This window comes from Protopterus annectens, chromosome 7.part0 (genome assembly GCF_019279795.1).
Source record: "Protopterus annectens isolate FY-2018-M chromosome 7.part0, PAN1.0, whole genome shotgun sequence".
In the NCBI taxonomy this organism is placed as follows: domain Eukaryota; kingdom Metazoa; phylum Chordata; order Ceratodontiformes; family Protopteridae; genus Protopterus; species Protopterus annectens.
In genome coordinates, this window is record NC_056739.1 from 394,204,957 (window position 1) to 394,220,912 (window position 15,956).

General features: G+C 37.9%; 1 protein-coding gene across 19 annotated transcripts in view; it reads right to left on the bottom strand.

Annotated features, from left to right (window-relative positions):
* Window positions 1-13,477: 13,477 nt before the first annotated feature.
* Window positions 13,478-15,956, bottom strand: part of PLEKHA6 (pleckstrin homology domain containing A6) — a 1,822,600-nt gene continuing 1,820,121 nt past the window's right edge. For 17 of the 19 annotated variants that reach the window (XM_044076969.1, XM_044076965.1, XM_044076964.1 and 14 more), the window contains one exon: window positions 13,478-15,283. Coding sequence is in view for 2 of the 19 variants with exons in the window: in XM_044076972.1 (XP_043932907.1) it covers window positions 15,240-15,283 (44 nt within the window). In the remaining 17 variants the exon portion in view is untranslated. The remainder of the gene's footprint in view (window positions 15,284-15,956) is intronic. The other 2 variants (XM_044076976.1, XM_044076967.1) reach the window with 1 other exon arrangement.

The following is a 15,956-nucleotide window of genomic DNA, read 5'->3' on the forward strand; positions in this document are numbered from 1 at the left end:
GCTGGCCTCTTGTATGCTCAGGTCTATGTCTATTGATTAATAATAGAATTATTGCTAACAAATCTTAGAGCTGTAGTTAGGGGAGGTACTTCTCCATATGTGTTCCAAAAAAGGGACTTGGGGGACCCAGCAGCCCCTTTCACTGCGGCAGATAAGGACAGTTATACTTCCCATCTTTATGGTTCCTCATCACCAGATGACTTTGCAGGCTAATGAAGTCCTGGCTTGGCATTGCCTGTGCCCCTCCCTCTTACCTTTTCACCCAGGAATGGGTGATTTAGTAACTGGAGGATAAGGAAGAGGGTGGAATCTTGGAGTCACTCCACTCACAAATCCTGTCTTTCTGCTTCTAAGAAGTAGACAGTACTCTACAAGTCACCCCCAACTGATGAGGAGTCCAATCTCCAACATGCTTCTTACAGAGCTAAAGCATACATGCATACTTCTGGATCTAGGGCTATTGAACAAAAGTTCAATAGTCCGAATCCACAATCACCAACCACACTTTAACGAAAGCGCTTTCACCGAAAAAGCTCTTTCATTAAAGTGCGTTTAAAAATAAATAAATAAATACATCTACTTTTATGCAGGGGGGCAAGCCACCCTGCACCCCTCACACACCCCCTACTTTAATATTCTCACTCCGAGATCGTACTACAGTGAGGAAAAGGGAATATTCCCTTATCCACACTGTAGTACGATCTCTGCAACAGTCATTCCCCCACGACTCCCTCTAGCTGCTGGCATACTTCCGCGAAATTGCTTTTTCAGTAAAAAGCACTTCTGCAAAAGTATGTCCGGCTGTTTGTGCTTCGGTGAAAAGTTCCTTTGGGGATCAATACTGATCCCATACTTCTATACACCTTCTTTAGTCCAGCATAGCTCCCACGGAGAGCAGCACCTTTCCAACTTACCAACTGTTAAAGGAGTATAAGGCATTTGTCAGAAATGTTTTATGTTGGGGTTTAGATTCCTCAACTGTCTGTTTTACCTGATCATTTTCCAATATTCCTATTCGGCCAGGCATTGGAGAAGCCAAAGGGGGAGTCATTAAGTCCTCAGATTCCAGACTGGGTTTCAGTCTGGCCTGTACTAATTTTCATTGTGCTGATACTATTTGTGGGAGAGCAGAGTCTGGTAGGTGCTTGCATGTGACTGTGTGGACATTGCTCTCTCCTTTAATGATGGCCTTAGGCTAGATATTTTTTATGCCCATTTCAGGGATAAGTCCACTTTGATCAGTCCTCCCAGGACATGGTTGAAGAATTTTAGAAGAGGTGAATGGTACTGACCACACTTGAGGGTCTTCTTTGTGCCTTCTGGGTTTTCCCACTCAGTCTAGGATAGCCAAGTTCTCTAGGAAGAAGCCCCCTTGTAGAACGAAAAAGGCCTGCAAGCATTGGGCAGTTTTGTTAACTCACCCATGGCATCATGCCCACTGGCCTATCAGCTGTAGCCCCCATTACTGTCCATGGTACAGTTTACTAGGTTTACCCTTGTTTGGGGAGCTGTTGCAAGGGCTGGTAGGTGCTGAAAAGTGGGCATAGATGGCTTTATCTTGGTGCTTGATCCTGCCCAGGAAAGAGCTCAAATCACAGACCAAACTGCCTCCATCAAGCTCTTGATAAAGGCCCAAACTCTACTACTAGCAGTTGCCATAAAGACTGTTCATCTTCTGAAATTAAGCCACAGGTTTTACTCCTGTTTCTTTGTTCTGAAGTGGATAAAAGAATTTGTTTCATTCTGGATGCAAGTTACTTCACTGAGCACATCTAATGCATTAAATTCCAGGTGAAAACTCTACAGGTTGTCATGCCGTGTTACTGCTGCAGGATCCCAGGATGGTGTCACAAGTTATGATGGAAGTCATATGGTACATCAGTGCCTGCAGTCCTCAAAGCAGGTCTCTTTAGTTTGCCCTGAGTAGGCATACATTTTAGTGCACAGTACTGCCATTTGTCATCTGTATAACCAGGGCATTTACTAAGGTGCTCAAATCAGTGACAGAGACTTTGATGGAGGAACATCTACATATGTTCTCTTAATTGGAAGACTGGCACATTAAGGAAATACCAGGTAGCCTCACTTTTTCAGGTTCACCTGTATTTGCAGGTGCTGTGGGTTCCCCTACACTGGGAGAAATCAGCCCTGATTTCTAGATCATTTCTGTTATGTGAACACGGCTGCACAACGTTTCAGTGTTGCTCATTTATGCTTAGGGAGAATCTCAAGATGCCATAGTTCCATTCCATTATGAGTGAGAAAGTAGAGGTGGGTCCAGGCTCTGACTTTCTGCTTGTACTGGGATTAATGGTAGCTGTGGTCTTCCTGCTACCATTCATATACTTGAGGATGAGACTGTTGCAACAGATGAAGGGTCTGCACTTGTAGAGATACCACTTGCTCTAGGATCCTCCTCTGGTATCAGACCTTTGTTGTTGGGTTTTGAAGAGGTCAATGATCTCCATCAATTTTAATGTGAAACTTGCATTCTTACAACAGAACTTACTGCATGTATAGTCAACAGAGGTTTCACTAGTGGGATGTGTAGAACCTACTTTTGCCCTTGTTTTGGTTCAGCTGAAATAAGAAACTGTCCTGCTTTAGTTGGACAACCAATCAGTGGTGTGCTATGTAAATAAACTAGGTGACACATGCTCCTACTCACTGTGCGGAGAAGTGATACATTACACTTACAAGAGTTCACGTCCTGGGAGAAGTGGATATGCAGGTACACTCCCTTAGCTGCAATTCCTGTAATCTCCTGAAGCTGAGGATTCAGAATTCGGTCTACTTATTGTTTTTCAGAGTTTGGACCTATTCACCTCTCAAAAACATGTAGCCCTCCCTGTTTCAGATAGCAAGGGGGGAGTTATTGGTACAAATTCTGTTTTATAGTAGGGAAAACTCCTGTATGCCTTCTGCGACTTCCTCTGGTTTCTTGCTTCATCTCAGTATTCTTAGAAGACTCATTCTCATTGCTCCATGGTGGATGGGAATTGTGTTGTTACACGTGCACAGATCTTTGGCAGTGCAAGAAACTAACAATGAATGGGAATATTCTTGGTCTAGGCTTGTGTTGGCTCTAGGGCCATTAGCCTAGTACTCATCTATGAACTTATGAACTTGGGAAATGACCGCCCTCATCATAGAATCTGATTGTTTGCACAGATTCCTTGTTACTATTAAACCATCTGCACAGAGTCCTCAGAGGAATAAAAAACTTTCAGCAAACCTTCCACTAATAATACACAATTGTTAACCAGGTAAGACCCCTGGACACACAGTCTCTTTTCAGGGTTGAACCAGGAGCAATGTCTGGTTAAGTGATGTACTCCAGGTCACACAGTAGGCAAATGAGGACTGAGGGCATCAAACCCTGTATCACAGAAACTGCAGCTCATAGCCTTAAACCTCTGAGCCATTTGCCAGACTCATAAGATCTTCATTTTGCTAAATGGAAGAAGTTCTCCACTTAGGCAGATGGATATTCATTGGTACCTTATTTCAATTTACAGGTTATCTTCACCTGTATCAGACACCTATGTGACCAGTTTCTCAAGTTTTTTTCATAGTTATGGACTGTTGTCCAGTATTGTTTGGTTAAGTAGTTCCTTAAATTAGGTTTGCGTCATCGCTCACTGCAGAAGAGCTCCTCCTCTTCTTTTTTTTTTTGGACTCTAACATCAGTTGATGGCTTGCTGTTCTCCACATCTGAACCAGTATGTGCAGTAGCTTTGAACTTTATCTCCTTAAAGATACTTGGTAGCAATCACCTATTCTGTAAGGATCTCAGAGAATCACTGCCTTATCTGATGGACTCATACCTAGTGGTTCACAAGGATCAAGCATGCATATTAATAAATAACATTTTCTCATAAAACTGGTATTAAAATTGTCAATTTCCCTTCCCATTCATCTTCCTGTTTTGTATGCTAGTCAAGAAGTAGGGTGTAGCTCATGACATCCTGGATATAAGTCACGACCATGATTTCAGGTTTTAAGTAAAGAAGATGGCACAAGTTTAGGAAGAAGGAACACACCGGATAGTTTCATTTGCATTAAACTTATGGTGTAGGAATAAACTCTAGCATTTGCTTCAGGAATATCTCTGTCATGGACTTTTGTGTTGTCACCATTTGGCCATCAACTGTCATTGTTACCAAGTATAACTGTTTAGATCATAATTTCAGGAGTCAGGCTCCACCTAGCAACTTGGTATTATCTTCTGAATTCTTGCCTTTTTGAATTACTCTGGCTTTGGATCCTTGGGAAATTCAGACTTCACTCTCTGGGATTCAACTCAACAATTGCTGACTACAGAACACCCTTGAAGTCAGTAACAACAAATATGTAGTCACTATGTCTGTCACTTTGCAACAGGATCTTCTGCAGTGAATAATTACTATCCTACAGTCCCTACACACAGCAGTTGCAGCCGGAGTTACCTGTAAGCCAGACAAATAACATTTATATATTCATATGGACTATGTTTTTTTTTTGTCTGAAGTTTGTGAGGAATGGATAGAGAAATGAACAGAGTTTGAAAGGGGCTGGGAGTGCTATCCTGGTCTGGTGGTGTGTGATATCAAAGAATGCACACACTGTCAAGGAGTGTGATGAGGAGAAAAAAACTAAAAAGCCAATGATCAAAGAAAAGGCAAGTCTCAGCAGTTAACCACTACAAGAAGGTGCCTCTCCCACAGATCAGCTGGTACGTGGAGTGCATTGCATGTCTGTTATTTTTGTCTGTCTGTAAACGTGTATTCAAACACAGCCTTTTCATGCACACTATGACATCTTCTGTCACTCTTTTACAGCTTACACTGTATATTTCATCTGCCCCTTTCTGTTTGCTCTGTCAGTCCTTTTATTCCTGCAGAAATATTTTTGACATCTTGTCCATTTCTAACATGTTGCCATTTATTTTTCTGTGGCAGCACTATATTACACAGCACTATATTACGTCAGAGCATATCATAAACCAAAGTATTTTGAAAAAGTAAAATTAGCTTGGTGTTGTTCAGAGATCACAGAAAAAAGTTCAGACATTTTGATTGCATTAAAAAAGCAGACCAGAAAGACCGGTTCCATTAATTTGATATTGAAACCCCAAATACTTGCCTTTTTTCCCATGGTTGTATGATCCTGGAGTCAATGTATATAATTAGCAAGGAGACCCCTGCATTGAATCAGTTTTCAATATTTTGAGTTTTTTATATGTCTCATCATACTTCATCTCACAGGCAAAATAAATCACTTAACCGGCCTTTTCATTTCTGTACTAATTTGTATTTATTTTCTCAGTGTTATTCCTCAAGTTCAGCTTTAAGTCTGCTGTGATTCTCAAATCCTCCAGAAGCTGCATCTCCATTATTTGCCTCTTTCCTCTTAAGTTTACAGGTGCATACATTTTCTTTTAGGAATAAAGGGAGAGCTGGTTCAATTAAGCCACAGTGGAATATTATATTTGTCACAGTCCAAATCTCCCTTTAGAGCTATTGGAGTTCAAAAAGACATGCCATTCGTCGTCAAAGTAAGCATTCTGCCTAGCCAGACCAGTATATGTGCACTGTTAGGACCATACAATTGTTATACAATGCAGAAATATGTACTGTCTGGGGTTTGATCTGGCCTTTAGAATCAAACCAGGCTTTCTAGTTCATTTCTAGCTTGGCTGAGCTTTTACACTTGAGTTGGAGGAGGATGCATGCATGCACACGGTGGGTGACACAGCTGTCATGGTGCGGCACATTGTGCACCCATTCTGTGGGCTGCTTTAGGCATGCTAAGGTAAAAAAAAAAAACTCTGGCTGCATATCGATCAAAGAAAAAGTAGATATTATTTATAACCACTACTTTTGTAATAAGTGCCAAATACAAAACTCCACCAAAATATTAGTCACTTTTTGGCACACCAACACCAAAGCAGATTTTATTAAACAAAGACAAAGAGCCACAAACTCTAAAGTAGTGGCTTGGCTTATGCCTTCAAGGTTAAAAAAAAAAATCTTACATCATATATATATATATATATATATATATATATATATATATATATATATATATATATATATATATATAGTGTGTGTGTATATATATCGTGTGTGTGTGTACATATATATATATATATATATATATATATATATATACACACACACACATATATATATATATATATATATATATATATACACACACACACACACACACACATATATATATATATATATATATATATATATATATACATGTGTATGTGTGTGTGTGTGTGTGTGTGTGTGTATATATATATATATATATATATATATATATATATATATATATATATATATATATATATATATATATATATATATATATATATATATACATACACTAAAACCAATTAAACCTAATTATTCAGCTTAATTAATCAGTTCTATACAAAACCCCTACAGCTTATTTATTGTAGGTATTGAATACAAATTTTCTGTTTTTAAATACTTTTAAGTGAAAATTATTTGGTTTAAGTGAAGTTTAAAGTCAATGCTGTCTGGAAGGGATTCAGTTTTATTTTCAGTGATTTGCAATAATTGTGGGTAATAGAAGAGGTTTCCAATTTAAGTGTTTTATTCCTCCACCATCCGTTTACGAGTGTGGAGTTTCTATATTCAAGTAAGGGAGTATAGGGAAACAGGAGGGCTTCTCCTGTAAAATTGCTTTCAATTATTTTTGATCAACCCGCAGTCTTCCACACAGTAATGCAGTTTCTATAATCTTGTTTTGTTTGTTGGATGTTCAGTTGCCTAGACTTTGATTTGAAGACTTGACAGCGTTTTACTGCTGTTGGTGCATTCCTGAGTATTACAACAAACACAGTCTATGAGATGGTGTGCACATCTGATAAAATCAATGTCTTTTTCCCCTATATTCTTTTTATTTAGAATTTCGATATCTGACGTTTTAATGAAAAACAGTTAGATGAGTTACACTCGTGCAATGAAAGGGACAAGGTGTGATGGTAGCCGGTGAGAACGAGAACAATTTTTAAATGGGGAAGGATAGTATTTGAGTCATTAAATGTAAAGCTTAAAATTCTTTCTGCATGTTTAACCACCACCGTGTATGTAGAGATAAAACATTTCCTGCTGGTATTTATCTACTGCAATTTAAAATATATTGTATCAGCTTATATGGCCGGATTTAACTTCTGTCTGTAATCTACATGTACATTTTAACTTCTCAGAACTAGAATAAAGGAGTTTTTTTTTAATTAAATAAGGCACAAAGAAAAGCTTTTTGCAAGTTTTTTGCTAGACCAGCTATAAGGCATTATAGAATTCAAATGCCGGTAAATAAACAGATCTTTAATAAGCCTTATGCTGTCATGTTTATCACTGCCAAAAGCAATGCTGCTTAGAATGCACATGAACTCCTATTTTTCACACTGAGGTTACTTCATTTGAAATTCTACTCTCTGTCCACAACCTTCACTTATGTTTTCTACTTGGTTATATGGATACAGTAATTCAAAGTAGGTGTCATCACAAATGGCCTTGGTAAGAGTAGTTTTTTTTTTTTGACAAAATGCAGAGAATTAAAATGCATCTGATAGGTGTGCAATAAATGCACATGAAACTCAAGTTAACATTGACTCATGATTTCTAAAATTATAATAAGGAATTAGATGGTTATGAAATGTGGAATAGGACGCTACTTTCTTGTGAAACAGTTAAACTGAAATTTTATTGAAAAAGTCCTGGTTATCAAAGTTGCATTTTAGCAAGTACCATTTGTGATCAATTATCCTAACATCGAGCAGTACATTTGTTTGTAACTACCTGACTGGACAGGTGTGTTATAAATCGTGCAGGTTAAGTGTAGAGGGGACAGTCATTATTGCATATTGCCAACTGTTTACCTTCCTCCATGTTAAATAAATAGTACAGGATGTGGGAATGCAGGGGGAGGAATTTTTTTTTTTAATGTGGTGGTTAGGCATGTCTGTTACCTTTTTTTTGTTTTGTTCAGTATGTGTGATGTGTGATGTATGATGTGAATGGGTTTTGATAGGTGAAACTATTTTTATCACTTTTCAGATGGAGGGGTTTGCTGTGTATGTGATCATTTCACAAGCAGATTGTAGGAAATTAATGTAGAGTTTTTTGCTAAGAATGATTGGCCAGGAGGGACTGGTGATCAACAGGCAGTCTATGGTAAATGATGCAAATGGAAACATTAAATGCTGTACAGTACTGGCAAAAGTATCTTTGTTTTATCCCCCCCCCCCCATCCTTTGTGCAGTAGGTGACACATGTATACATGTGCAGATACTTATCCTTAAGGCTAGATAGATGTGGAACTAATATTCATATCTAATCCATCTGTTTCTATTCCTTTTGAGCATCACATCATATCGGATTCTTCACACCCGCTTGTACAGCTACTCGTTTTTCAGCATACCCAGTATAAGATGATGCACTGCACAAATTATTTTGGAATTTTCTTTTACACTACCTAGCTGTTAATTGATTTGTCCTATTGCCTAACTAAATTCTATAAAGACCTGTGATGCCCACAACCCTTGGTCTCTTACTTTAGACACAAGATAATCACTGAACATGTGCAATCTTTAAAATATCCATACCTTGATGGTATCCACTGCATTTAGTCCATGCATTGTTGTTTTTAATCAGGTAAAAACTACACACAAATTAATTTTTCAGGTACAACCTAGGAACTTTGGACTAGCTAGGAAGATTGCTCAAAGTAATATAAATATGGAAGTTTAAAGTGAAGTAATGAAATACACATTTACAGTTTACTTCTAGTTGAAGGAAAATAAGAGACAAAAGATGTAATGAAAGTTGTCACAGGAAGACACATCTAAGCTTGTAAAATGCATAATGATACTCTAGGTTCATAGGTTAATACTAGGCTAACTGCCCTTGCAAGCCATTTTAAGCCTAGTCAATTATCCCTTGTGAGACTTGCACTCTGTACCTTGTGTTTGTAAGGCAAACACCTTAACCATTAGGCCACCCTCCCAATGCACTATTTGGGGTGGGTGGGTGATATATTGAAGAAATTTGTTACATAGCTGTACTGGTGTTACCAGTACCATTTGCTTGCTAAGTAAATACAGCACCATACAGAAACATAACTTTGGGGAGGGGGATAGTACTGTGGTCCATAAGGATTATAGAATTTCAACATATAGACAAAATAAGCATTACATATAGCTTACTGGTCACCAGATGAACTGCTGATATTTTATTTTTCAGTCACTGCATCTTATGATAAACTTTAAAATGCGTGATTGTGTTCATTTAGCCTGTCTAGGAGTCCGGTCTGAAGATAAAGAGTTGTAATGTTAGACAAACAAGTTGCTAGCCAAAAGGCTAATACTAAGTCTAAGAATTTGCAGTTTACTACCTGCTGTACTGCTCAGCAGAGGAAACAATATTGGCCAAGACTCAGAGGAGGAACCAATACATTTTTCTGCAGCTGTGTAGCATGTTTACCATGCAGAAAGTGGTTGAAATGCATGCTTACCAAAAAAAGCCATGTCCAATATTCCTTATATGAAATCAAAGGATTTAGTACTGAGAAGAAGCACAACTGGGATTTGTTGGTTGTAAAATGTCTAGAAGTAGCAGTTTGTGAAGGATGGCTTCATTTGATTGTCTTACTACTTGGAATTTTTAAGGAATTGGGAATTTGTATAATCTCTAGCCTCAGGTTTTACTTTCTTACCCTTGAACAGAGTATAGTGTATCTCTCCATGTCTGTCAATGCAGACTTGCAGTCTGTCTGGAAAATGACTACATTACAGTCATACAAAAAACTTTCACTATGTTAATATGGAGATGAGTATCCAGAATGTTTCCAGCCATCATTTTTTAAGGAGCTCTCAGCTGTGGGCCACCATCACAGGATATGTATGTGCACTTGGAGAGTTATATTTGGAAAAAGTAAAGTAGTAGCAAAGGGTCCTCCAAGAAGTCAAGGACTTTGTCAACTGAATGGTATAAATCTTATCATATGGTGCATGTAGCAACCAAGCTAGTTTTGCAAGAATGTATGTTGAAGGCCCTGTAAATATTAAGGGACTCTCACATGTAGCGGGTGCCATGTAGAATGCACTAACACTGGACTGTATTAACAGATGAACTGTGTGATTTTCTAAGTCACATTTCCACTAGTTGCTGATTAATGTGCAGAACCATGGCTACTTTTAGAGATGGAACAATATTTGATAGACATTTGACAGACCTACTTCAGAACTGATGACTGTCTGTTCCATCCTATGCCTAGATGACATAAGCAGTCATACTACTTTCCTCAATAAAACAAATCTGGAACTGCAACTTTCCATAATGTACTGTTGAGATTCAGAAAAGAAATCGTCAGGCAGAACTCTCGGACAGTATTATTGTAGCATGACTGTTAGAGGAAGATATATTGACTGTGGTGTGATAATGTGGTCAGTTTTACAACTTGTAGTAAGAAAGCCTGAGGATATATAGAAAGGAGGCAAGCAGACCAGACAGATAACTATAATTTTTTCATGCGATATGCTCCATGTTTCAAGGTCAACAAATGCATGTCTCTTTTGTTCTTAAATAATCATAACTCTTCTGTTCTTAAATAATATGTAGCAAGTCAGAATAGAGAATTGTTTTGGTTTGTCCCAAGTTTGAATCCAGCACCATCTGCAGTGAGCTGTTCCTGAGAAGGTATACACTTTGCTGACATTAGAAATAGTTGTCCTCTGCATGCATAATCTATAAGGAAAGGTAAGTTTGAGAGCATCCATCCGCACTGACTCTTAGAACCCATGTAACCAATGGGACTATATTTAGAGGTAAAATTATTTTTCTGTCTTGTAGATACATATATATATATATATATATATATATATATATATATATATATATATATATATATATATATATTTATACACACACACACACACACACACACACACACACACACACACACACACACACACACACACTCTCTCTGTAGAAGGGGAATCTACATCACATGCAGCTGAGGGAAAGACCATGAGTAGTCACTGACTTGTCTTTCAAAGTAAAAAACACTGCACACATGCACAATATAAAATGAAAAAAAAAACATTTTCTGCACAACTTCATGCAATCAAGCAGAAAAATAAGACTGGCCACAAAGTTAACTAATCTTGTACAGCTGGAACTCTCTATTGATGCAGGTACCACAAGGTCAAAGCCCATACCCCTCTCCCCTCCCAAACTAGCCACAGTGCAGATACGCCAATAGGTATGAGTGTGATGGATTGTTTAGCTCCATGTAGTCAAGAGCTAAGGAGTCACTACCAGAACAAAAAGCTACCCATCCTGGGCTTGCCTTGGGTTCTAGCTATACCAGTGTCTGGAAGTCTTGTACACATGGAAACATGCCAACGTGCATTTGACAAGGTAGTTGTCATCTACATGGCTTGGAGCAGCTGGTCAAACTTCCTTGTGCCCACATGGTATAAATTACATACTCACCAAAAGACTACATACAGTTTTGGGGTGTCCCACTATAGCAGATGCCTTATTAATGTCTGAGATGTACACAAAGGACTACAGGTCAAGAATAGGGGTGGTCACTAATACTCATGTTGTAATATTATAAGCACTGCATGTCTGAGGGAGATGGCCTGTCCCAGGACTATGCATTCATCTGTGGACACATTTTGGGGTGGGTGATGTGCACGTTGTGGTGGACACTGCCATGAACTATGTACCTGTCAATGAAATGGTGGGAACAAGAAGACACTCCTTTACACGGTACAGCCCTATGCTTTGACATGGAAAGCATTCCTCATCAGTAGTGATGTCTGCTAAGTCGCTTCCCGCTGTATTTCCTGGTCACATTCTATAGAGGTTTATGACAAAATATTGTTGACAAGCTTGGCAAGTGGCAAGCGGTGGTTATCTGAATGTTTTTCTCCCACTGTGGCATTGAACACATTTCAGGGGGAAAAAACACCTTTATTAGATGAAATTAATGAGTCATACTTCATAAGCATTAGCCTAGCCTGGATAAACAGGGAGTTGACAAAATGATCTAAATGTACTACCTCAAAATGGGCTGGTTTACCTTAAATATTTCAAAGTATTTCTCCAACATATTTGCTGTTCCTTCTCTCAAGCCCTGTCCCCAGAATGTGGCAGAGGCAAGACAAACAACTAAAGTCATTGCTCATCCTCCCACCAGTATGTCTAACCAGAGACGGAAATGATTGACTGTGTCCCCTATATTGGATGTGCACTTATTCATTACTACTCATCCAGTGTGTACCTCTAACTGTAATGGAGGGGGTGGCTACCACCACTTTTTATCTCAGTTAATCAGAGACTGAATGAATTCCCAGCTCACAAAGACAGTGTTTCTCAGTCTCACCCAGCTGACATTACTTTAATGAGCAAGCTGTGACTGGCAAACATGCCAAGATATCATTTTTGAACAAATGTTGTAACTTACTATTCCATATCTTGCGACAGTATCTGTCATAAAGAGTGATGAGTAACTTATCCTTTCGTATAAGAGAAACTGTAATACCTCAGTTCTCTAACTTGTGTTTCTAGCCTTGACTACAGCTATTGAAAAAAGCCATATAGAGAAAGTATGTGTAATAGTTGGAAAGAGCAAGTCATTCATGACTGAAAGAAGTAGATAGTTCATAAACATTGTCTACTGATTCATCAGGAAAAATCTACTTTCCCTAGAAAGTGATGGAAACTATTATAGCCGATGCCATTACATTTATGACATAATTCCTGATATGCGTTTAAACCATGATACTTTCAGAGCAATTGTTTTTCTTTGATTTTTGCCACATGCTGAACTTATACTAGTTTGCACTGTTTAGTACTTCTCTGCTTTGGAACCAGCTTCAGTAATATACTTTCGCTGTTGAAAAAACAAACATTGCTCCAGTCTGTATCAACTTGCAAGCTTTTCCTCCACATCTGAGATCTTGAGTAACCCCAGATTTTATTTCACATTTACTTTACTCTGTTTTTTAAAAAATCTTGAACTTTAAACTAAGGTAGTAATCTTAGTCATCTTAGAGAAGTCAGCAGCATTCTGTCATACCCAACCACCAAAACATGGTGAAGAGCATTTGATTCCCAATATTTGTGGATATGAGAAGTTCCTTTAAGGATGACCATCCAAATACAATGCAGTACCTTCATGGGGGGCAATGGTCTTCATAACATAAAAAAAAAAAAAAAAAACAGTAAAACAAACAGACTTGTCCCTCTGCTTGGTGTTGTGATGGCAGCACTACTTCCCATCACCCATCCTTTCCCGTGCCATTCTTATTACAATGGTGTTTGTAAAGGACCCTGGAAATTACTTTTGATTTAAAAATGAGTGGGATTATGATTAGATGATTAAACGATTAGAAGAGAACTAAGAAGAGTTTAATAGCGTTACAATCACACTTTTTGTGAGGTTCCAGTGTTCTGAAATGTATTTTTTATTCTAAATTTTAAAAGCTTTTCCACTCCATGTCAAAGGGCACCCTAAAAAAATGGATACAATTTATGAAGGAAAATATCCAGATCATCCTGGTGATAGTATTCCCTCTAAATATTCTACATGTTTAAAAATAAAAATAAAATACATTTGCCAGCAAATGGCATTTAATAAATCTGTGCCAGAAATATACCCAGCACTTTAATACCTCAGTGATTTCCGCTAGGTATATTTTACACACATAGTGTCAGGTAATATATACATAGGTAAACAAGCAATACACATTCAGTATACATACATATATATAATATATATTATATATGTCTATATAACATGGGTGTGCTTTTTCTGGAATAGGTAACATTCAGGAGAGTGAAATATTTTTTTCTAGGACAGCAAGTGATGGTCTCATGAGTGTTAACTGGGCAGTGCCTCAAATGTGAGCTAATGTACAATCATGTCTGTGTGTAAAGAAAGGTCTTGTAGTTTGTTTCTCTCCTTCACTAACTTTGTGATAGTCTGTGGGTGGCCCTTGAACTCTTCACATACTGCACATACTCTGAAGGCACCGGTCCACCTCCTTGTGCCAGAAGCAGGGTTTACCTTGAAATTTTTGAGAGACAAGAACAATTTTTATGAAAATTTGTCTTCAACAGTATTGTGCTTCTTCAAGGAAGGGCACTGACCATAGGGCTTTTCTTAGTTTCTTGCAAATGGACACAAACTGTAAACACACCCCATTAATGAAAAGAGGAGTTACACCCACATCCATTGCGTGTCTTACTCTAAACAGACAGTAGCAAGGAGATGGGAGGATATTTTGTATTCAAATATGAATCTAGATGCCATTTTGATTGTACAGGTCTTCACTTTTTGTGAAACATTAACATTTCCCAGAACGTTTACCCTCATGACCCACCTGCATAGGACAGAATCTGTGCACTGCAGATTCAAACCTTCAGCCTATTCACGAGGTATACAGACAGTGAATTAAACATTTGTTGGCATTTTAGACTTTGCCCTTCTCTGTTAACAGTAAACACCTGTGCCTGGATACTAGTTTTGTTATTTGACAGCCTTATAAGCATACATCATTGTCAAAAGCAGACATATTGCACAACATAAACTGTCTGAGATAGCATAAAAATAGAGACACTCCGTAACAGATTTTCCTTTCTCAAGATTTACAAGTAGCAGAATGAATCCACTGTGGTATGACTAGCACAGACAGGATTACATTCCAAAACAGCTGGGTTAAATTGCTGTCCCCCTGCTACCGAACCGCAATAAACATATTACTGTGGTTTAAATATACATATCCAGTCAGTATTAATCAACAGCTATAAAAGGCTCACAATTTCCTTCAGGGTATATAGTTCATAATATTTCTTCCTCCTGTTATTCAGCCTTGCATAAAAATAAGTTCTGTTTCTTTTTTATCCCTGTAGGAGGAATGCTGATAACTTTCAACTTCACATCAAAGTCTGCTTAGCAGAGAGCACACAGAGAATATTTACAAAGGGCAAAGCAGTGACCCACTTCTGAAGAGATGGTGACTGAGAATATGAATGTTCCGGTGCACCCTATACAAACGGCTTTTATGAAGTCACCACTCTCCAAGTCACAAGGCCTTTAGTGGTCTGTCTTCCTGGCCTTCATTCTCTGTATCAGAGTCCTCAAGATAGCCAGTTTTGTACATAAAAATAAACATCTTTTGAAAAAAGTCTTCATAATAAAAGTCAGAATGTTGCCCCATGGAATTTAACAGCAGCCAGAGCCTGTGCTAGAGAGAAAAACAAAGGTGAAGTTAGTCACGTCTTTCAAAATTAGTTCATTTTCTTTAAGCTACAGATGCAGGACACATTATTGTCTTTTTAATTACTGCAATAAATTTCCACAATTACTATCTGCTAGTATTTAACTTTAAAGAAATCCTGCACCATACAAAATAAATGCACAGAACTTGGATTCCTTCAGATGTAGTTTAAATCGATTTACTGTTGAAATATTAGTACAAGCTGTTGTTATTTATTTATCCTTAATGATAACTGTCAATTCTGAAAAGTCATATATAATGTGTTTCAAGTGCTGGGCATTGCTGCCCATCACTATGATGAAGTTTGCAATTCCAAACAAAAGTAATGCTGTTTAAATGGCAGGAGAAAAAAAAATATTCAACACAATGTGAAGTACACCTTCTAAAGATATTGAAAAAGATAGATTATATGCTTCTGCCAACTAGTTTATGTAAAAATGATCTAGTCTGCTTTGAGTGTCATAGCCCGTTAAGATAACTGGCCTCATATCCCATCCACCCGCGAATCCCACGCATCTTGTATTAGCTGTTACTGACCATTCTACTAATCAGTTCCATTTACCTTGTGAAAAACTACTTTTTTATATCAAGATTAAACTTTTTTTTTCTTGATCTGCAGGCCATGCTCCCTCATTCATGT